The 23,148-nt window shown below is 42.2% G+C and overlaps 1 protein-coding gene across 1 annotated transcript in view; it reads left to right on the forward strand.

The window, feature by feature from the left end:
• PRICKLE4 (prickle planar cell polarity protein 4) overlaps positions 1-23,148 on the forward strand; it is a 34,824-nt gene that overhangs the window by 8,499 nt on the left and 3,177 nt on the right. Inside the window, exons 2-5 of the mRNA XM_075264317.1 lie at positions 11,672-11,825; positions 15,750-15,851; positions 19,546-19,683; positions 21,149-21,355. Of these exons, the coding sequence (XP_075120418.1) occupies positions 11,721-11,825; positions 15,750-15,851; positions 19,546-19,683; positions 21,149-21,355 (552 nt within the window). The 5' untranslated portion in view covers positions 11,672-11,720. The remainder of the gene's footprint in view (positions 1-11,671; positions 11,826-15,749; positions 15,852-19,545; positions 19,684-21,148; positions 21,356-23,148) is intronic.

Raw genomic sequence — 23,148 nt, forward strand, 5'->3', positions numbered from 1 at the left:
GGTATGCAGAAGACGGAAACCACAGAATAGACAGCTGAATGCAGGTGTGAACCTAGCGTCAGAAAACTCCCCCCATCATGTTAAATAATTGGAAGGGGAAGTCCAGATCTAGTCCAAACAGGAATGAACCCCCTCATTGAATAGTTGCAGTATTCTATAGTTAACAGTAGAGAATGTTTGAACATCTGAACCTGGAACTTTCAGCAGAAGTAGCTTTTATAGAGCAGAGATATCCGCTAGAAATAGAGAGAAGTCAGAGTGCTAAGTAGTGTTATTTTTGTGTATCATGGCCTCCGTATTCACTATATAAGGAAAGAAAACAATGCTTCTCATTGGTATATTCCATTCATTGTATTACTGCAGAATGAAAACCTTTTATGATATAGTCACTTTATAATATACTGTTGCCCTAGTTTTTCATGGGATGGGCTTTCACATTTATTATAATGACATGCCTGGCAGCAGGAGCTCATTTATACATTGTCAAACTACAAGGACAAGGAATGTTACTGTTGAAAATAAGTAAGGCCATGGTCACATCTGCTTCTTTAAGTCCATTGTTCTGATCTAAACATAGAATCAGAACAATAGACTGAAAAACATATATAATGAAGGATGCAGACAGAGCACATTGTTTCTGCATCCATAATCATTCACAATAATGTAAAAAAACAAGATGGAAGCTTTCTTTGTCTTGTTTGTTTACTTTCTAAACAGAAAAGTCCTTTTATAATATCAAAATATTGGAAGAAAACTTCCATCTTATTTTTTACATTAAAGTGAATGATGACGGAGCCAGTCAGAATGTGCTTCATCTGCATCTTGTATTATATTAGTTCTATGAGAGATTAGAACAACAACTTTAAAAGAAAAGATTTATGAACTTATCCTAAAACTTAAATCCTAGTATAAAGCCCTAGCCTTATACTAGGCCTTATACCCACTGATTTCATTGAATTGTGCAATAATTTGTTTCCCTTGCGGTGGTGAGCACTTTCAATCAAATTCTCCCACAGATGACAGCATAGTGCCTTAAAGGTGACAAGGATAGTGCTGCAAATTCGATCATTTAATCTCTATGTAAATGATGTACCCAAAAAAATTCAAGCACCATCTATTACCGTCTCCTATCTGTGCCTTATTTCCCTTACACTGAGCGCTGCAGATAATTTTATTGGGATTAGACATACTTAAAGAGGACCTTTATGTCCTCAGGAACACGCGGTCTGAATTCAGCGATCTGTCGGCTTTCCCATCATGTGCCCCAGGTCTAGAGATATCTGTGCCCTTACGAATCTCTGCCAGTGTCAGAATGGTGTTCCTGACAGTCTAGCTGGGCTGTGAGGAACGCCCCTCCTGACATAATGCTGTACTGTCAGAGGGGATTCCTTACAGCCCAGCGATGACGCTAAGCTATGTCTATGGACGAATACTGTCAGGGGGCGTTCCTCACAGCCCAGGTAGACTGTCAAGAATGCCCTTCTGACAGTAGTGGGCTGAGATTGGTGCCGTTATAATGGAACTGATATCTCCAGCCCCGAGGCACATAACCTGAAATCCGGCAGTGCACTGAATTCAGCACACTGTCGGTCTTCTAGCGGTGTGAAATGTCTTCTTCAGGGCTAGTTCACACGTAGGCAAAGGGGCGGATTTTGACAGCGTATTTCGCTTCAAAATCCGCCCCTTTACAATGGTGGTCTATGTAGACCACCGGGCTTTTTTTTTCCGCTAGCGGCAAGAGAAAAGAAACGGCATGCCCTTTATTCAGGCCCCCGGCAGCTCCCTCCTATGTCGGCTCATTCATTTGAGCCGACAGCGGAGGGGAAAGCCGCGACCGCGATGGTCGCAGCAGGCGGGTTTTGACAAGAGAGAGACGTGGCTCTTGGTGTCAAAACCCGCGCGGGCAGTTCACGTGTGAACTGACCCTTAATTCGCTATGGGTTCCATTGCTAGTGTGAATAGTGCACTTATACCTCGGCATATGTTGGAGGGACACTGGTGGGTAACTACAGGGTGCATGATTGTGAGGACTGTAGTGCTAAAATTGCAGTTTCAAATCAAATCAAATAGGCTTTATTGGCACATCCGAATGGATATTTGGCATTGCCAAAGCTAGTAAAGTGTGTGTGGGGGGGGGGAGTTGGAGTCGAGGTGGAGAGTATGGGGGGGGTGGGGTGGCTGATTTGGGGTATAACAGTCCGTGGAGTCTGTTAAAGAGAACTTTTCATTGTTTGGGGCACAGGTGGTTTTATATACCACTGGAAAGCCGATAGTGTGCTGAATTCAGTGCACTGTCGGCTATCACGATCTGTGCCCTGGGTGAAGAGCTATTGGTGCTGGTCCCCGGACCGATCGGAGGCATTAACCCCTCCAGCACCATGGTCAAAGGCGCCGTAGATGCCATTTTCCCAGCGGCGCATGGGCGCCGCCATTTTTGCTCCAGGGCTGACGTCACGTTGCCATGACAGCCGGGAGCTTTTACAAGGCTCCCCGACCGGTCTGCAATCCCTTTCTTTTGCAGGCTGGTCTATGCAGCCTGCAAAAGAAAGGATGATCTTTTGCAATGCATTAGCATTGTAATGCATTGCATTAGTGATCAGACCCCTGGGGTTCAACACCCCTAGGGGGTCTAATAAATGCAAAAAAAAAAGTTAAAGAAAATATAAAATTTTTTAAAAAGTATTAAAAATTCAAATCACCCCCCTTTCCCTAGAACACATATAAAAGTAGTTAAAAACTGTGAAACACATACATGTTAGGTATCCCCGTGTCCGAAATCACCCGCTCTACAAATCTATAAAAATATTTTTCCTGTTCGGTAAACGCCGTAGCGGGAAAAATAGTCAAAAGTGCCAAACCGCCTTTTTTTTCACTGTTTTGATTCTGATAAAAATTTTAATAAAAAGTGATCAAAGCAATAGCATTTCCCGAAAATGGTAGAACTAAAAAGTACACCCGGCCCCGCAAAAAAAAGATGCCCTATGCATCCCCATACACGGACGTATAAAAAAGTTACGGCTGTCGGAATATGGCGACTTTTAGAAAAAATTTTTTTAACAGTTTTGGATTTTTTTAACGGGTCAAAATGTAAATAAAACCATATAAATTTGGTATCCCTTGAACCGTACCGAAACACAGAATACAGGGGACATGTCATTTTGGCTGCACAGTGAACGCCGTAAAACCAAAGCCTGTAAGAAAGTCGCAGAAATGCATTTTTTCTTCAAATCCACCCCATTCTGAATTTTTTTCCAGCTTCCCATTATATTGTACAGAATAATTAATGGTGGCATCATGAAGAAAAATTTGTCCCGCAAAAATTAAGACCTCATATGGCTCTGGGAGCAGAGAAATAAAAAAGTTATGGGGTTTAGAAGGAGGGGAGTCAAAAACTTAAAACGAAAATCAAAAAATGCTATCAGCGGGAACGGGTTAATGTCCGTGATCAGGGCAGGCACTGATTGCGGACATTAGCGCTGGCTGTCTACTGTATAATACAGCAGACACCCAGCAGCAACGACAGCTGCTCAGCTCCTGAGCGACCACCATATTTAAATACCCGAAATCCGCCGTACTATAACGGCGGATGTCAGGAAAGGGTTAACATCAACTTAGACTTAGACTCACATTTCTAGGGCTTTGATGATAAAGGGAGAAGTATCAGGAACATTAAAAGGTTCATTGTAAACTAACCAAACTATGATTCCCCAGTTTGGAGGTGATGTTAATTTGCCTTTCTTTTGTAGCCTAGGTCTTAAAAGGAATTAATTTAAAGCCAGATAATGAATCACTTTTTTCTAATCTATTTGTTTTTATTTTCTGACTGTAGATTTTTTTTAGTCTATTTTCTGTATTTGATTGTTGGGGCTGTCTTCTTTTGCTCTGTAAACAGCATAGTATAGCCATTACCATAGTCAGCAATAGTCTGGAGCCAAGTCAAAGCTGTGCTCTGTGCAGGGAGAGGGAGCAGATAAATTGTGTCATCATCTATTGTCAGTAGTGGATGCAGTGGTGGGTGTTATATGGTGTTGTATGTATTACTTTGTATTCTAAACCTGTCTTTCTTGTCTGTGATGTAAAGGAGGTGAGTACTGCAAAGAAGATCCTTGCCCATTTAGCAAGTGTCAGTCTATTAGTAGGCTTAGGGGGCATTCACACTACTGTGGAAAATCCGTTCTGATAGGGTATTTAAAAAAAATAAAATAAAGAAAACCTTTCATGTCCTCCATCAATGTGTGGTTTTATATACCAGGGAAGCATTTCTCTCAGCCTAGAGATGACACTAGGCTGTAAGGCCTGCCAGTGACAGTGGGGAGATATCGGTTCCAAAACTATTGACGCTGATATCTTCAGCAGCATACTGGGAAAGCTGACAGTGTGCTGAATGTCGGTTTTCTAGCGGTATATAAAACCGCACATTGATGAGGACATGAAAGATCCTCTTTAAGATTGCTGCTGCTAATAAGATTTTTACATTCTCACCCCAGTGCTTGATTCAAAACAATATTATTCATTACTTCTGAGTTGCGGTCTCTTTGCAGCAACTTAGTGGGAGAGAAAAATAGTGAGTGGGAGAGAAAAATAGTGGAGAAAGCATTGCCAAACCTTGGATTCCAGCCGCTGTTTATGAGCCTATCAGTTCTCCCAGGCACCAACATCATTGTGTGTCCAAGCAGGAAAATAGAATTCCTCTGATCTTTACTAGATCTAAGGTTGGCCATACACATAGTGGTTGACAGCTATTCTTCCTGCACCCACATACACACAGGGAGTTGAGGAAAACCAGGGTTTATCTTTAGCTTATCTCACCCAAGAACTGAAGGATCAGGAATGTTGAAATCCAACCACCCAATATTTCTTTGTGCCATCTCTGCTGTTGACAGAGTTTAGGGTGGTAGCTGGAACCATGAAAGATGGACCATCATCATTATTTCTACTTCATGAAACTTTGCAGGTGTCATTACATCTTTGCAGGGGATTTGTCTTCACTATTGCAGGTTTAAGCCCCTCCATAACTTCTCACTTCAAATTCCTTGTCTTTGTGCTTGCTATGCGCCTGAAGTATAAGTATATCTAAACAAATAATGAAAGCAATGTCTTCACTGGCTATGTAATGAGTGTATATTTATAATATACAATACCGGTTTTATATGTTTACAGTGTCTCTTTCTGATGTGTTTGTCTACCCTAGGATATCAGAAAGACAGGATTTGTGAAGCATCCTGAGTCAGGAAGGGAGTGTACACTGTCAGCCGAGCATTTAGATGGACACTCAGCAGGGAAAGTGGGTGAATGGGGGGAGGTGTGTAGTATTGAGCGCTGTCAGAGATCTAATTCTGTAATAGGAGGAGTGCCATTAAAGATCAAAGTAAACTAATGACACATCAGTCATTTATACTTAAATATCTAAAATATGCCTTTTATTGCATGGTAACAAACCTCATATTGTTCAAAATGTGTGTAATCAACATGTCAGGGGCGCATCTTCCATGAGCTGATGACCTCAGACATGCCTTCTGAAATAAACTGTGGGTGGCATTTTTTTTCTAATCCCTTCCCCCTACCAGTATATGCTAGACCATTACGTATTGTGTAATTGTAATATATATTGGCCGATAATATACTCACCTGTCCACGCTCTTGTCCAGGCCACCCTTCGCTACCATTTGTAGGCAATATTTCACTTACGTCACGACGCTGAGGAATGACAAGACTCTATGTACAGTGTTTTGGCATTCTTCAATGTTGTCTGCAACACGTTCTAGGGTTGGCAGTGGAGGCCGACCTGTACAGTAGCGTAGACAGATGAGTAAAAAATTTCAGTTGCTATCTATTGGAATAATACAATAAGTAGCGGCCGAACATATACTGGGAGGGGGGGTCATATACTGTGGGGGGGGGGGGGTAGAAAAATGGGGGAGTCCTATAGTGTGTGTTTATTTGTGTGGGTTGTAGAAGAAAGGGGTCATATACTGCGTGTGTGCTATAAAAAAGGGTGTTCTACTGTGTGGAGGTATAAAAGGGGGTCATAAACTGTGGGAGGGGTCATAAAAAGGGCTCATACACTGTGCGGGGCAAAAAAAGGCAGACATATACTGTACATAAGAAAGGGCTAATATAATGTGAGGGGGCCATAAGAAAGGGATGATATACTGTGGGAGTGGCATAAGAAGGTGGGCATATACTTTGGGGGTACCATAAAAAGCGAGGTCATATACTGGGGGGGGTCAGGGGGTCATATACTGTGTGGTGGCCAAGAAAAGAGGGCTCACATACCATGTGGGAGGCCAGAAAAAGGGGGACATATACTGTGTGGGGGCCAAAAAATGGGATTTTTTGATCTGATAATGGGGGCATGTCCTTATTGAGGGGGCCCATCATGTAACCAGATAGCCACCAGATGCCAGTATGTGCCCAGGTGGAGGGGATATTGGTGCCATTAGTTTTGGCACCGATCTCTCCCCTCTCTCAGAAGGGCGTACCTCATAGCTCAGTGTCATCGCAGGGCGATGACACTGAGCTATGAGGAATGCCCTTTTGACATTGGGGAGATATCAGTGCCAAAACTAATGGCACCAATATCTCCTCCACCTGGGCACATTCTGGCATAGACAACAGTGCGCTGAATGGTCCAATAAGGAAAAGAATCAAATGTGTTTTAGTTATGTATATGTCACAGGGAAATGATGAAACTGGAGATTTGAGCAAATCCCTAAGGAAAATAACATCTCTGTCGGGTCATTTCCCTAAAGAAAGTAAGTGATTTGATCAAATCCCTGAACTGTTTTAGCGAAATGATGATATAATATTGTTTAGATATGGAAAGTATTTATTTAGTAAACCATGCATTATTAAAGAGATTCTATCATTTGAATCCCATTTTTTAATATTAGCACGTAGGAATAGGCTTAAGAAAGGTTATTCTTCTCTTACACAGTAAGCTGGTGTAATTGACCACAAGAAAATGGCTGCAGACATGCGCAGTCGGCTCTGCCCGAAGGCTGATGGCAGAGCCGACTGTGCATGCTTAAGATTTTCCAGACCAGCGCCGTAAGAAGGTGTGGGAAGGGGAGAGGCGTTCCTGAAGAAAAAGAGACCAGCCCTGGAAATTTTTCAAGCAGCATTGGGGACGCCCCCAGTGCTGAGAGAAAAGTCATTTACAGAAGAAAACCCGGGATATCTACGGAGCGGCAGCGTAGAGAAGACTTCTAAAGGTAGGAGAAAAATAGCCTTTCTTAAGGCTATTCCTACGTTTTAATATTAAAAAATGGGATTCAAATGATTGAATCCCTTTAAATGTAGAGTAGGTAATGCAACAATAGTCATTGAAACACAAAAGAAATAGGTACGTAAGCTGATATTATTTTAGTTCCTACTTCCATAACATCATATTTTTTTTACCATAATAGTCCTGTGTATGTGTCCATTGTAGTGTAAGTAGTGGTCTTAAATGTAAATTGTTCAATGACTCTGAAGCTTCTTCTATCCTTTTGTGAGTCCAGAAAGGTTTTTCTTTATCATGCTGCTTGTCCAAAAATGTCCTGATAGTTTCATTACACTGTTCTTCAGATACAAATTCGGTCAGAGTTTGATTTTTTTTTTTCTATATCTGAACCCAGTGTATGGTGAGGTGAGGTGCACTATGACTCCAAAATGTAGAAGTGATATTGGCACACCAAGTCTGAGAGTGCTTCTTTTAAGTGAAAAGATGACCATGCTTGATTTAACAGTTAAAGAACGTCATATGCAGAGCTTTCTTTAATGTATGGTAAAAAGTGGGTTTGAGCTAATCTTGAGATTTCAGGATCGTTTTTAAAATCCGATTTCCGAGCATTTTCCATTCGAACCCGGTCCCAATTCCGATCCTAATGAAAGTCAATGGGATTTTTTTTAATAATCGAAGATCAAATTTTAAAAACGCGCTGCACAGCATGGAGTCTAAAAATTGAACACTTTAATTTTTACACTCCATGCTGTGTAGTGATTAAAAAATCCCCCGGCTACTTAAGTCCCCCCTGCTGTCCACTTACCTGCACAGAAGCGCTGCCCCTGCCGCTCCACGCTGCTCTCGCTCCTCTTCTTTCTACTTCGCATGTCTGCAGAGCACCGTATGTGCCCCTACCTCTCAGTTTAGTGTTACTGATGCTGGGAGTAGGCGGGGCTTGTTGTGGCTTAGGAGAGTGTGGGCGGGCCAGGGCAGGGAGATGTGAGTGCATCACTTAAGTCTCCCCTCCCAGTACCCGCCCAAACTCTCCTAAGCCACAAGCCTTCTTCCTAGGTCTGTAATACTAACTTGGGAGCTAGGGGCATGCACGGACCGAGAAGAACGGGGAGCGACAGCGACAGAGAATCTGTGCAGGTAAGTGGACTATTCTGTTTCTAGAGGACTATACTATTCTGTTTCGACTCTGCTACATCTGCATTAATGTGTTATCCCTGAAGCAGAAGAGTAGATACACAAGTCAATGTACAGTAATGCAGATGTAGTAATGTAGATGCAGAAGTAGAGTCCAGTATACGGCACAGATACTATCTACTCTTCTGTTTCCTCCCTGCTATGCCGTAGGAATGAATGGACGCAGGCGGTGCGCAGGGGGTTAAGCGGCCAGACGTCGGCACAGGCTGTGTGCCGGCTACATCCATTCATTCCTATGGGAGCGTGCTATTCGAAACGGCAGTTTCGAATAGTACTCGCTCATCTCTAGTAGCTAACATTGTTAGTTTTTCCCACAATGCTTGGCCAGTAGCAAAGCATTGTGGGAAATAACCTCCGACCTCGATCCCACCTAAAAAGATCGGGATCGGAATTCCGATCGCAATCGTGAAATTTACTCAATCGCCGATCGTAATCCAGTCTTTTCCGATCCCAATCGCTCAACCCAAGTAAAAAAGGAAATTTGTTCTACTTTCAATTTTGCACCTCAAACTTCAAAAGTTACTGCCACAGTTTATGAGAAGTGTTGCATTAGAATGGAAAATGCATTACATTTTGGGTGGAAAATATGAACAAAACTCATGTTCCAATTGATGGTGACGGGTTGCTTTCGAAGGCATTGATGCCTGAACCAAGACTTTAACAGAGCATCTCTTGATTATGGTGACATCAAACCATTTATTGCTAGTAGGGCAAGGCTACTGAGATTTAGATATAGGTTTGGTCTGAAAAATATAAAATTACTGTTGAGTCTGAATCTGCAGATCGGGAGGCTGCTGCCACAGTCCAAGCATGTCTTTAACTGAGATGAATGCTATAAATATAGTGAATACGGCACTCCGTAGTCCAAAGGTGCATAGACAGGGACTCAATCCGTGTCTAAATGTTGCGGGGAAGGTAGCTCGGTAGCAGCAGTGGTACAGACACAACCAGTCAAAGACAGGGACACAAAGTTTTCAGGAAACAGGTTTATTTGGGGGGAAAAAAACTGGAAAATAAGTAAACTTCAGGCACAAAATGAGCAAAATAAAATACATCCTTAACTTCAGGCAAAAAAATAAAATAAATAAAAAACAAAATCCTGCTCGTCTGAGCAACTAACTAAACATGACAAGATTCCTGACCTATGTGTGCTCAACTGCGGATCTTGAATAAGCTGCAGCCCGGGTGTGGGTCACAGGCTTGTTACTGGGCCATAAAAGGCTGCAGAAATTGCACTTTAGAGCAGATCCTGGGAGGAGAGGCAGTGCCTGGGTCTGTCCTGAAACACTGAGAGTCTGGTGAGACTATACTGTGCTACTTTGTTTTGTTCATGTGGTTGGTAGTAAGCAACACGTACAGCTACTTTTGTTACTGTTTAGTTAGAGCTTCGGTGAGCAGGTTTTTTTTTTTTTTTTTTTTCGTTTTACCTTTTTGCCTGAAGTTAAGGCTGTATTTTATTTTGCTTATCCTGTGACTTACATAAAGGTTTATTTATTTAGTTGGTTTTTTTTTTAAATAAACTGGTTTTGCAGCAAGATTTGTGTCCCTGTGTCTGACTGGTTGGGTCCTCACCACTGCATCTACCAAGCTACCTTCCCCACACAATGTATAAAGAAAACTCTGGCACTCACTTTATAGATTTTGTGAAAACACTCCAATACATTTATTTTACATCCAGAAACAAAACGTTTCGGTCTTGCATCAGTTATCTGTTAACTCATTTTTGACTGCATTAACTGAATCTTGTGTCCATATAGTATCATAATACATATACAACAGTTACATCTCAAAAGCATACATAGAAGCAAATCAACAAAGAATACCTGTTCTGATACAAGTAATATAGTCTAGGTATAAAAGAGAAAACAAAGGTCCACAGTAAATAAACAGATATCCTGCAAGGTGACAGCGAAAATCAGGACTAGTCCACTGCTTTCTAATAGCAAGGTTTAGCCCTCCCCCTATATTACTAGGCACAGTATTACCCATAATCAGGGCTGTCTTAACACATTGGTGGGCCCAGTGCAAAAGTTTCAGAAGTGGCCCCCCCATCACCACCACTTAAACATACCCGACCCACCCAAATTAAAATGGCCCCCACATAATATAATTCCTTCTTACTGGCCCCATTCAATATATAAGGGGAAAACTTTTATATATGAGGGGGCTATTTATAATATTTCCCCATTCTAATAATATACTCCCCTTTTATAAATAATAGTTCCTCCCTTATAATACCCTGTAGTACAGAATTATTGATATACGTCAACTATTGTCTGCCTGGTCATATCGTGTTACAGCTTTCCCCACTCTGTGTGTACCACGTACACAATGGTCAAAGACTGAAATAGAGAATAGTTCACATTTACACCACAACGTTTTGGGCCATATATATACAAAAACTTAGGAGTGAAGTATATACTTAAAGTCCTAAAAAATCTAGGACTTTAGACTTTCCCTTGGCATCATTGTGGCCCGATAAGTGAACAATTCCTTCTATAATAACCAGTACAGCCAGCACATGGCCTAGCCTACTATGGCTGCTTTAGGGCCAGATGTCAAACTTTTCTTTTTTTATGTTGATGGCAAATTTTTTTAAAAAAATCACAACTTGGCATTTTTGTAGTCATTTAAAGCACATTTCTGCCCCAAATATATGATTTCACCTACTGTATGGAAAATCATTGCTCGTGAAATTTACAGTAAGGGTGCATTCACACTATGTATACGGCAGCTTATTCTGAACGTAAAACACGTTCAGAATAAGCGGCGTATAAAGCAGCTCCATTCATTTCTATGGGAACCGGCATACACGCGCTCCACATAGAAATGAATGGGCTGCTTTTTTCACTACGAGCAGTCCCATTGAAGTGAATGGGATGTGCTGGCGTGTACGGCTAGCTCTGCTCATGCCGAGCCGTACACGCGGGCACTTCCCATTCACTTCAATGGGACTGCTCATAGTGAAAAAAGCAGCCCATTTATTTCTATGGGGAGCGCTCGTATGCCGGCTCCCATAGAAATGAATGAAGCTGCTTTATACGCCGCTTATTCTGAACGTGTTTTATGTTCAGAATAAGCTTCAGTATACGTAGTGTGAATGCACCCTTATACAATAAACCCTGTTGATTTATGTAGCTAAGACCAAGGTTTAGATTAATAAGTTGAGAATACTTGAAAGTTTGCTTGAGCAGTTGTGGCTAATCACTGGAAGACAAAACTTGCATTTAGTGTCAATCTTTTCTTGCTTGACAGGTTTTTTTTGGATGTTCCTTTGGTTGGATGAGCATCCTCGTCTTTCCCAATGGCACCAGAAACTCCAAACCAGAGTGTTTTATCATCAGCACCAAATATCTCCTCTTCTGACAGTGATTCAGGCTGTGCCTTGGAAGAATATTTGGATCTTAAGGTGAGAGACCACTCCTGTAAGGGTATCTTGTAAAGGGTGTGACAACTTGTGGGTAATTTGCTTGAGAGGTAACAGCTTCCTACCTGGATTTTACAGCAGTGTTTGTGGAGCTCAGTGACTAAAATAAAACATCCAGCTATAAATGTAGCAGAGGCGTAGCTTAGGGTTCGGCAAAGGAGGGCAAACACATCTGAGTGGGTCCCCTACCCAGGTATTACCACTATACAGTGCCCATATAGTACTACTGTAGAGAGCGGTTCTATACAAGCTCTGCAGACCATTTAAATGAGTGCAATACAGGATAAATGTTGTGACTTACTGGTGATGTCCAGTCTTTGCTTTCTAGACTGCTATGACCTCTTCTATCAGCTGTTTTTTTTTCTGTAACATTAGCAAAACAGACTTCTTTGGATCGTCAGTTTTCCAAGAATCCAACCCACATTTTACTCACCTACATAGTCCTCATTCTGTTGTTACTCCCAATTATAAAATATACATTATAAAAATCCCCTAGAAATTAATTGGTTGTCCAGGCAAAAATGTTATATTTTAAACAGGTTGGGAGAGGTGAAAAAAAAAAATACTCTCCTTTCCTCAGTGCTTCATTGCCTCCCAGTGCAGTGCTCTCCTGCCACTCCATTGTTATCCCAGTGGAAGTCCTTGTCACATATGATGGTTGAGGCCATTCAACGGCCTCAGTAGAAAGCATCCAGGATGTCACAGATGGCGAGGAGTGTCACTTCAAGAAGATAGCCCAGCAGAAGTCCTGGAAGGCCTGGAAAACACTCAGAGGCCTATTTTTAAAAATTTTTTTTGCCAGGACAACCTCTTTAAGGCTGAGGCCCCACACTGCAGAAACACAGGTTTTTTGGTTGCAGATTTTGCTGCGTTTTTTGAGCCAAAGCCAGGTGTGGATTGAGCAGAAGGTAGAAATATAAATACTTCCCATATATTTTCCCATTACTTTTGTAGCCTTTCCTAGGTTTGGCTGAAAAAAACACATCTGCAACAAAAGAAGTTGTGTTTCCACAATGTGGGGCCTCAGCCTAAAGGGGTATTCCAATCACCCTGTTTCAGCTTTGCCTGCTTTCTCCTCTTTACACTTCCTGTAATCCCCCCAGCTTGCTAAATGGGACACTATGAAGTATCACAATACTTATGAAGATCAGATAATATGCACATGCTTGTAGAGAGCGGAATCTGTGTTATATGTGTGTTTACATAGAGAGATAATAGACAGGGCTTTATCAGCAAACTTCACTTAGCCTAATTGATTGTCTTGCCAGCAAAGCAGTGAGTGACATCACTTGTCCTATCTCACAGGTCAGTGGTTATGGAAACAATGAGAGAAATAAGTTCAAATAGCAGGAAAACAAAGCAACATTTCTAAAGCAATATATTTAGGGAGTCTTCAATTTACATAAGCTACCAGTATAGATAGGATCCTTAAAATCGGAATACCCCTTTAATAATAATCCCTGTGTGCATATTTAAATTAATGATGCCCCCTTAATTTTTTTTTTTCCCTAATTAATAAATAATCTGAGTGCTACATTAAATAAATATTACCCAAATCCCCAGACAATAATATCCCCTTGTATTAACAATGTCCCTCAAGATGTTCCATGTAGCAGAGCTGAGTGTGCGCTGAGCTCTGCTACATCCAGAGATGTTACAGAGCTGAGTGTGTGCTGAGTACTGCTACATCCAGAGATGTAGCAGAGCTGAGTGTGCGCTGAGCTCTACTACATCTGGAGATGTAGTAGAGCTGAATGTGCGCTGAGCTCTACTACATCTGGAGATGTAGCAGAGCTGAGTGTGCGCTGAGCTCTACTACATCTGGAGATGTAGCAGAGCTGAATGTGCGCTGAGCTCTACTACATCCAGAGATGTAGCAGAGCTGAGTGTGCGCTGAGCTCTGCTACATCCAGAGATGTAGCAGAGCTGAGTGTGCGCTCAGCTTTACTACATCCGGAGATGTAGCAGAGCTGAATGTGCGCTGAGCTCTACTACATCGAGAGATGTTACAGAGCTGAGTGTGTGCTGAGCTCTACTACATCCAGAGATGTTACAGATCTGAGTGTGTACTGAGCTCTGCTACAGCAGAGCTGAGGGTGCGCTCAGCTTTACTACATCCAGAGATGTAGCAGAGCTGAATGTGCGCTGAGCTCTACTACATCGAGAGATGTTACAGAGCTGAGTGTGTGCTGAGCTCTGCTACATCCAGAGATGTTTCAGAGCTGAGTGTGTGCTGAGCTCTACTACATCCAGAGACGCAGCAGAGCTGAGTGTGCGCTGAGCTCTGCTACACTCTCTAGATGTAGCTACACTCTCTGGATGTAGCAGAGCTCAGCGCACGGCCAGCTCTGCTACATCTCCGGTGTAGCAGAGCTGTGCGCTCAACACTGCTACATCTGAGATTGAACCAGAATTGAGACTGCTGTGGACCGATCTGAGACTCCACCTCCTCCGGCAGAACCAGCGTTTATTGGCCGAATGCTGTACTCTGTATGGCATTCGGCCAATCAACGCTGGTCAATGCATTCCTATGGGAAAAAGTCAGCTCCTGCATATCGCAAGCTGACAGGGATCCCGACGAGATAGTGGCGTAATACAGGTACTTGGGCATGTTAGATGCCCCCAGGCATGCTTCCCCTGCTGTCCCAGTTGCATTCCAGGGTTTTGGCATCATTTCCTGGGGTGTCATAATGGACTTGGTGACTCTCCTGAGTCGAAGTGTGGCTTCCCCTGAAACAAGGCATTTTTCCCCATAGACTATAATGGGGTTCGATATTCGTCGAATATTGAGGGACTATTCGAAACGAATATCGAATCTCGAATATTTCACTATTCGCTCATCTCTAATCCCTAGCAAAACTTTTCCATTTGATTCATTACTACTGAATTCTGCTGAATGTTTCACCAATTATGTAACGCTGAGCCAGGTTATGGCAGTTGAATGAAGTCTTCTGTTTACTGGTGGTATATGTCATGTTGTATTGTTAGAGGCATTCAGTTTTCAGTATGTAGTTTGCAAACTATGCATGTTTTACTATATTCTATTCACCTTGCTAGTTGATTGATATAATAGTGCTAATAAGATAACATAGAAGTGTTTTTGATGACATAGGACAGGGATCTGCAACCCCTGGCACGCATGCCAAGACTGGCATGTGAAGCATATTCCCATAGCACAGCAACCCCCACACTGCCATCTACAATTATTAAAGTGATAGTGTCCTTTCAGGCACCCCTGCTTTAAAGGCACATTGCTTTAAACTCTGTGCTGTGGATACGCAACGATTTCCAAAATCGTTGCAGTTTTGGAAATTACAGCATATCAATTATACCTACGGAAACAGCGGTGGTATATTTGAAGCAGAAAGTCTACAGAGGAAATCTCTGTGAACTTTGTCAAAAGCGCTGCGGGAAGGACCATAATGCTTTGCCGCTGCGTTTTTACCCACAGTGCTTTTTTGCTGCGGGACGTCACGTGGGGCCTTAGCCTTAAAGTGAAACTGGAGTCTCTCAATATTGCTCTGCAACCGGCTCTTTTGTTCCAAACTCAGGCTCAGATTAATTTTTTTTTTTTTTTTTGTTATGCTTATCTGTTGTAGTATATTGTAGTCTCCATTTTGTATTATAGGCTTTATTTTGTGCCTTAAAGGGATTCTATCATTAGAATTCCCTTTATTAACTAAGTACACGTATGAATAGCCTTGAGGCTAAGGCCCCACGGGATTACCTGCAGATATAAAGCGCTGCAGGAAAAACCGTGGCGGCAATGCATCGCAGTTCTTTCCACAACGCTTTAAACAAAAGTTTTAAACAAGAGTTTTTATATGATTGTTATCCTAAGTACCATATTTACTGGAAAATGTCACATTATGTTAGTGGAAAATAACTTCTCCTTTGTCTCCTCAGCCTGATTCTAGTTCTCTAGGATACACATTACCCAACAGCTCTAGAGAAGAACTAAAGTTTATCCGGACCCTGCTTCAGTTGTTGCCACCACAAGACTGTGACGTAAGTAACTGCCTGATGTTTAAGGCCCCATGTGGCTTTTTTTGTTGCTGATTTTGTTTTTTTTAGCCAAGCCTAGTATTAGCTTACAGAAGGAATGGAAAATATCTAGGAAACACTAGATGCTGCTCCACTCTGTTCAATCCACTCCTGGCTTTGGCTCAAGAAATTGCTGCAAAATCTGTAATAAAAAAGCAGCTTTTCACAATGTGGGGCCGTAGCCTAAAGAATAAAAGTACACCTCCATGTGTTGACCAATGTCAAATCTTATTTATCCAATAAAGATGGAAATACAGTATTCGATGAAACAAAGCAAAACAGAGCAGCAGGTTGTGAGAAATCTCACCATGTTTATTTGATTTGCCCAATGTATCTCTGTAATGACATTAGTGTTTACGTGTACATGAATGTGTGCTGATATAAATATTTCTTTACAATGCATGGATTTGTAATGTACACGTAAAGGTATGTTCATTTGGTGTGAAATGTGCGCTAAAAACGTGCATATTCTACATCTACTTGGTTCCTGTGTCACAGAAAAGAATTAGCATGTCCATGTTTGTGAGGAGTTCCATGGCAGGTAGCCACATATGAATAAGCCATATTAAAGGGATCCTATCATTAAAACTCACTAACATGTCGGAACAGCCTTAAGAAAGGCTATTCTTCTCCACGCCGCTGTTCGGTAGAAATCCCGGTTTTCATCTGTATGCAAATGAGTTCTCACGCAGCACTGGGGGCGTCCCCAATGCTGCGAGAGAACTCTCCAGTGGCGCCTCCATCTTCTTCAGGAACGTCCTCTTCACGCGTCTTCCTCTGGCACTGGCTCCAAACTTCTAGGCTTCGAGCCTAGGGCAAAGACGACTGCACATGCCTGCCGGTCACAAGAAATTGGCCGCTTTCACAGTATTGTAAGCGGCCATTTTTTTGTGGCCGGCGGGCATGCACAGGCAGCTGTACCCGAGGCCTGGAAGTTTGAAGCCAGCACCGAAGGAAGACGTGTGAAGAGGACGTTCCTGAAGAAGATGGAGGCGTCGCTGGAGAGTTCTCTTGTAGCACTGGGGTTGCCACCAGTGCTGTTTGAGCCCTGGGACCCGCCCCCAGTGCTGCAAGAGAACTCATTTGCATACCGACGAAAACTGGAATTTCTACCGAACGGAGACACGGAGAAGACATCTAAAGGTAGGAGAAGAATAGCCTTTCTTAAGGCTACTCCGATGTGTTAGTGAGAAAAAATTGAGTTTTAATAATAGGATCCTTTTAAATGGGGTCAATGAGCATGTGGATTCCCAGCACAGAAAAGTATAGATCTGCAACAGAAATCCAAAGCTTATGGTCAAGTTTCTGTTGCAAGTTCTCTTTCCAAGCAGCAGCTTATTTCTGAGTGTACAAAAAAACAACTATGTTGAACATACCTTAATATGAACCATCATATATTTTGAGGGTGCATTTACAGATATTCTTACCCTCTACAGGACACTGTCTTCCAAGACTCATAACTTCTTTATTTGTTATAACTACACTGGGGCTTTTTGGAGGACAAGTAGTATTTTCCAATAGCATCGCACAATGTTCTACATAATGCAATGTTAAAGAGGACCTTTCATCAGATTGGGCAGAGGCAGTTCCATATACTGCTGGAATTCAGCGCACTATCGGCTTTCCCGATCTGTGCCCCGGGTAAAGCGCTATTGGTCCCGGTACCGTAGCGCTTTACAGTCAGAAGGGCGTTTCTGACAGTCATTCAGGAACATCCTTCTCCACAGCAGTGCCTATCGCCCCCTCCCTCTGCTCACAGTGCTCACAGAGGGCGTTCCTCCCCGCTCACACTGTGCAGCGCAATAGGCACTGCTGTGGAGAAGGACATTCCTGACTGACTGTTAGAGACACCCTTCTGACTGTAAAGTGCTACGGTACCGGGACCAATAGCGCTTTACCCGGGGCACAGATCGGGAAAGCCTAAGTGGTTAAACAGATGTGATCGGTACTGTCACCGATCATGGCTGTTAGGTGAGCAGCACACGACCGTGTTTCATCCATTCACACGATCCGTGTGCCAGACATATATATATATACATATATATATATATATATATATATATATATATATATATCCTACTAATATCCAGCATCAAGAACCTGGATGCTTCTTGTAGTCCAGTGCATGTTATAGTCAGTGGTTAAATTGGCATAAATGTGTCTGAAGCAGAATGTATGGAACATAAAAAACACAGTTACTTACTTGTCCTGGCTCTGGAAGGCTTTGGGCCTACTTGGTGACGTCCCAGATGTCACATAGGCTGTGGCTTGCGTCCTTTTGAGTCACGAGACAAGCCCCTGCTCACTTGACATCTGGCGTCCCATACATCATTGAAAATGGCCAACGTGTAGGGAGTGCGCCGGAGCCAGTGATAAGTGTTTTTGTATCCTCCCTGGGTCCTGGGTCTCCGATTATTATACCCTGGGGTCTGAAATTCATTACTCAATCACTGACTACACTTCCCTCCCTATTACAGGAAATAGTTACCTATAACTACTTACTGTAACTATAAAAATTAACCTGTCTGAAAGCACTGCACTTAATATATCCCTTCCCGAATCCCTGTTGTGCTCACTCTACTCAGCATTCTCATTCATCTGTTCATTTAAATGCATTAAATATTTAGGATTGTATCTACCTACCTCTCTATCTGATATCTACTTAACTTTTTCCTCTACTACGAACATTCCAGTCTGACCTAACTCGATGCGACACGAGCCCCTAGACTCCTTTATTTGTTCCAGACAATTCCCACCATCCTCTCTGAGACATTTCTCTCCATTATTCAGAAGACCATTACTAAATTTATATGGTCCTCGAAACCATATAATTTCTAAACTGACCATGACTAGACCTTAATTACAGCGGGGGTGGGGCTGGCTTTCCCTGATTTCGCTCAATATTACATATCCGCGGTCACTGCTCGAAACCTCAATTTACCATTGATGGACGCCTGTCTCTTGGGCAACCCAGACATCCCCACAGCTCTACCTTTCCCTTTCCTTTCCAGGCCCACCGATTGTCCCCCACTTTATTTTCATATGTGCTGGACGGGTCGTCTCTCACTTCCTACAATGACTTGGTAACCCCACATAATCGTACCTCAACCTTCTATTGGCAATACTTACAATTTCACTACTTCTATGACTCCCTGAAAAAAATTACAGAACTTGCATAAAGCCGTGACACCATTTCAGCATCTTTGCATTGCCCCCTCTATGCCTCGTCACCCAATCTCAGCTATTTACAGTCTATACTAAGGCGCTAGCAATGACTCTCTGCCGACCTTTGTTCGGAGTTTGGAGGGGGATCTTGGGTCTTCCTTTCCACCAGATGTGTGAAATCGTCTTTCCAGTTGTGCCATAAATTCTCTATTTCCTGAAAGAAAGCAATTTTAATTGAGTGCAAGTCACCATCATACGTGAGAGCATTGAAGTCTATGGGAGTGTGTCACATGCAACTGTGAGCTGTGAGCATGTTTAGATTTTGTGTGACAGACGTGGTGTGTTGCATGAGACTCCATAGAAATGAATTGTATTTTTTTGTTGCTAGACTTTAGTGCGGTTTTTAATCACATGGAAATGTCACTATGTATTCCTAACCTAAATCTAGATGTTATAAAATGATACATGTGACATCCCACCTTCTGTGTTTTAGGAAAGGTTCTGTGCTACTTTGGGAGAGCTTGAAAAGAGGGAGCTTCAAAAGTTTAGTGCACATCGGAGAGCGCATTCTATGAGACATGGGACCGTTGTGCATGTCACTGCCGACACTTCTGACAATTCTTGTATGAGGGTAAGTGTGCAATACAGATGTTACATTTCTTGACCTGGCAGTAGTACAAACAATGTTTATATTTATAACTCTTTATATAGAAAGTATCTATTATTGTCCGCATAAGCAAATTTAAGTTTTAATATGATGAACAAGCAAAATGGAAAATTCTCTGTTTTGTGTCTTTTGAAAAAAATTTATTTTTTAAGTTGAATTTGTCTTTTTTTCTATTTTGTAAAAGCCCACGTTTGGTGATTCATGCTATACTATGATTAACACAGTACCTGTGGCGGTAACTCCCATTATTGTGCTATAGAGCTTCTGTATAACGGAAGATAAGAAATTCTGATGAGCTATGGAGTAGATTCCAAAGTCGGTGCTCCATACAAAGCAAAGGCTCCACAATATTAGGCTTGTTCATTTTCACCAACAGCTATGACTAAACTTTTATTTTTTAGTCCTTTTGGTGAGAGATGGGGGGGGGGGTAAATTAAAGATCTCTCAGGCTTCTATACAACAACAACAACAACAAAAAACCTGTCCTTAATCTTACAATATTATCATCATCATTATAATCAATAAATGGTGAGACATTTTAGTTATGTGATATAATTGGTCAGATAAATGCTTACATAAATTGTACCTCTTGTACTAACTGTGGCCCAGTCACAGAGACTCCCCTACCTCCCTGATATGCACTGTTTTCCTTCATCCATGCTAGCACAGAGAGAGGCCACCTTCAATAACAGGAATCTTGTAGATATAACAAGGTAGACCCTCCACCATTACCATACTTTAGTGGTTCCAGACCTTGGAAGCGAAGAGACTGTGTCTTTTAGGCTATAACATTGCTTGGCCCCAACCCTGGAGGACACCACTGCTGGGGTGAAACATGTTGATGGGGGAGGGGGGGCTCCAATACTTTGCTTTTAACTGGATCTTCTTGCCTAATAGCCATTTATAGCACTGCGGGCTAGTCTCCTCACCTATCACCATAGGACAAACAAGGCAGTGCCCATTATTTCTTTTCTCGTATATGGCTTTGTATGTGCTATATGGTATTTTAGATTGATTTTAGGGAAGCTAAATAAAAGTTATATATTATGATATACATAGGTAAAAATTAGAGTTTTTATTTTGCAATGTATAAGTGTAATGTAAATCTGGTCTTACAGTGTGTAGACTCCTGACAAGAGATATGATAATACTGACAGTATCCAGACATTGACACTCCAGATATGAAGAAGATCTAGCCATACAATGGAGAATAATTTCTATAATGAATATGGATATTTTCTTTTCAGAACTGATTTAAGAAGATGAACCTATCATAATATGTAATGTGCATTCATATTCTAGAAATATATCACTTTGGCTTAGGTATCCATCAAATTAAAGATTAGCATCAGTTATATAGAGAGTAAACTTTTTTTTTTCTTTTATTATTAACCCTTTTGTTTTCATCAATTATTTTCTTTGTTTATAGTGTGGTGGAAAGATCTTGGTTGGTGACACAGCTGTATGCACAGAGCGATTACAAGAAGAGAATCTTCGCTGGCATCTTAAATGTTTTGTCTGTGAGACATGCCACCTTCCCTTGTCACAGTTCATATACTTTCTGCAGGACAACAGAATTTATTGTGGCCGTCATCATGCAGAACTTACAAGAGCACGTTGCGCTGCTTGTGACCAGGTAATAGAGGAAATTCCACAATACCAACCCTAAATGCAGATATTTTTGTTCTTTTCTTAATTCATTGTCTTATAATGGTACATTTAGGTGTAGAAATTCAAATAGTGTTGTTAAAGTGCACCTGCCAAATGACCCTGTAATAAAGCCATCCATGCCCACAATAAAAATAAAAAAGCTATATACTTGCCCTGCTACTGTACTGCCTGTGCCGATGCAGTTCTTCACAGAAGCTAGAGGATTACCCCTCGACTTCAGTGCCCATGCCCAGTACCTCTGGCACTTGCTTGGTGAACCTGGGGTGTACATCCTCAGCTTCTCGGAAGAACTGCATACACACCGAGAGAACCATAAATGAGTCCAATGAGACTCTCTGACCTTCCATCCTGGGACAGGAAACCTAGAAGACATAAATTTGTCCTCATCCCTCTACACCTCAATTAGGTTTCTTATCCCAAGATTGGATGGGAGCCAGGACCATGTCCTATGAAAATATCAATGTCCACAGGAGGGCTGCGAAAGGGGGAGTAGAAATTGTTCGAAACCGACTCTATCACTTCAAAGTTATATGGTACGATTGTGTCTCATGTCAAAGTCTGCTCCCACCTGCAGCTCCTCCAACCATCTACTGCTGCTTTATTCAAACCATAAAAATTTGGTATCCTCAGAATTGTACCGAACATAGAATATACACTCACCGGCCACTTTATTAGGTACACCTGTCCAACTGCTCGTTAACACTTAATTTCTAATCAGCCAATCACATGGCGGCAACTCAGTGCATTTAGGCATGTAGACATGGTCAAGACAATCTCCTGCAGTTCAAACCAAGCATCAGTATGGGGAAGAAAGGTGATTTGAGTGCCTTTGAACATGGTTGTTGGTGCCAGAAGGGCTGGTCTGAGTATTTCAGAAACTGCTGATCTACTGGGATTTTCACGCACAACCATCTCTAGGGTTTACAGAGAATGGTCCGAAAAAGAAAAAACATCCAGTGAGCGGCAGTTCTGTGGGCGGAAATGCGTTGTTGATGCCAGAGGTCAGAGGAGAATGGCCAGACTGGTTCGAGCTGATAGAAAGGCAACAGTGACTCAAATAGCCACCCGTTACAACCAAGGTAGCCAGAAGAGCATCTCTGAACGCACAGTACGTCGAACTTTGAGGCAGATGGGCTACAGCAGCAGAAGACCACACCGGGTGCCACTCCTTTCAGCTAAGAACAGGAAACTGAGGCTACAATTTGCACAAGCTCATCGAAATTGGACAATTGAAGATTGGAAAAACGTTGCCTGGTCTGATGAGTCTCGATTTCTGCTGCAACATTCAGATGGTAGGGTCAGAATTTGGTTGTCAACAACATGAAAGAATGGATCCATCCTGCCTTGTATCAACGGTTCAGGCTGGTGGTGGTGGTGTCATGGTGTGGGGAATATTTTCTTGGCACTCTTTGGGCCCCTTGGTACCAATTGAGCATCGTTGCAACGCCAAAGCCTACCTGAGTATTGTTGCTGACCATGTCCATCCCTTTATGACCACAATGTACCCAACATCTGATGGCTACTTTCAGCAGGATAATGCGCCATGTCATAAAGCTGGAATCATCTCAGACTGGTTTCTTGAACATGACAATGAGTTCACTGTACTCCAATGGCCTCCACAGTCACCAGATCTCAATCCAATAGAGCATCTTTGGGATGTGGTGGAACGGGAGATTCGCATCATGGATGTGCAGCCGACAAATCTGCGGCAACTGTGTGATGCCATCATGTCAATATGGACCAAAATCTCTGAGGAAT

Source organism: Leptodactylus fuscus, chromosome 2, assembly GCF_031893055.1.
Source record: "Leptodactylus fuscus isolate aLepFus1 chromosome 2, aLepFus1.hap2, whole genome shotgun sequence".
In the NCBI taxonomy this organism is placed as follows: Eukaryota; Metazoa; Chordata; class Amphibia; order Anura; family Leptodactylidae; genus Leptodactylus; species Leptodactylus fuscus.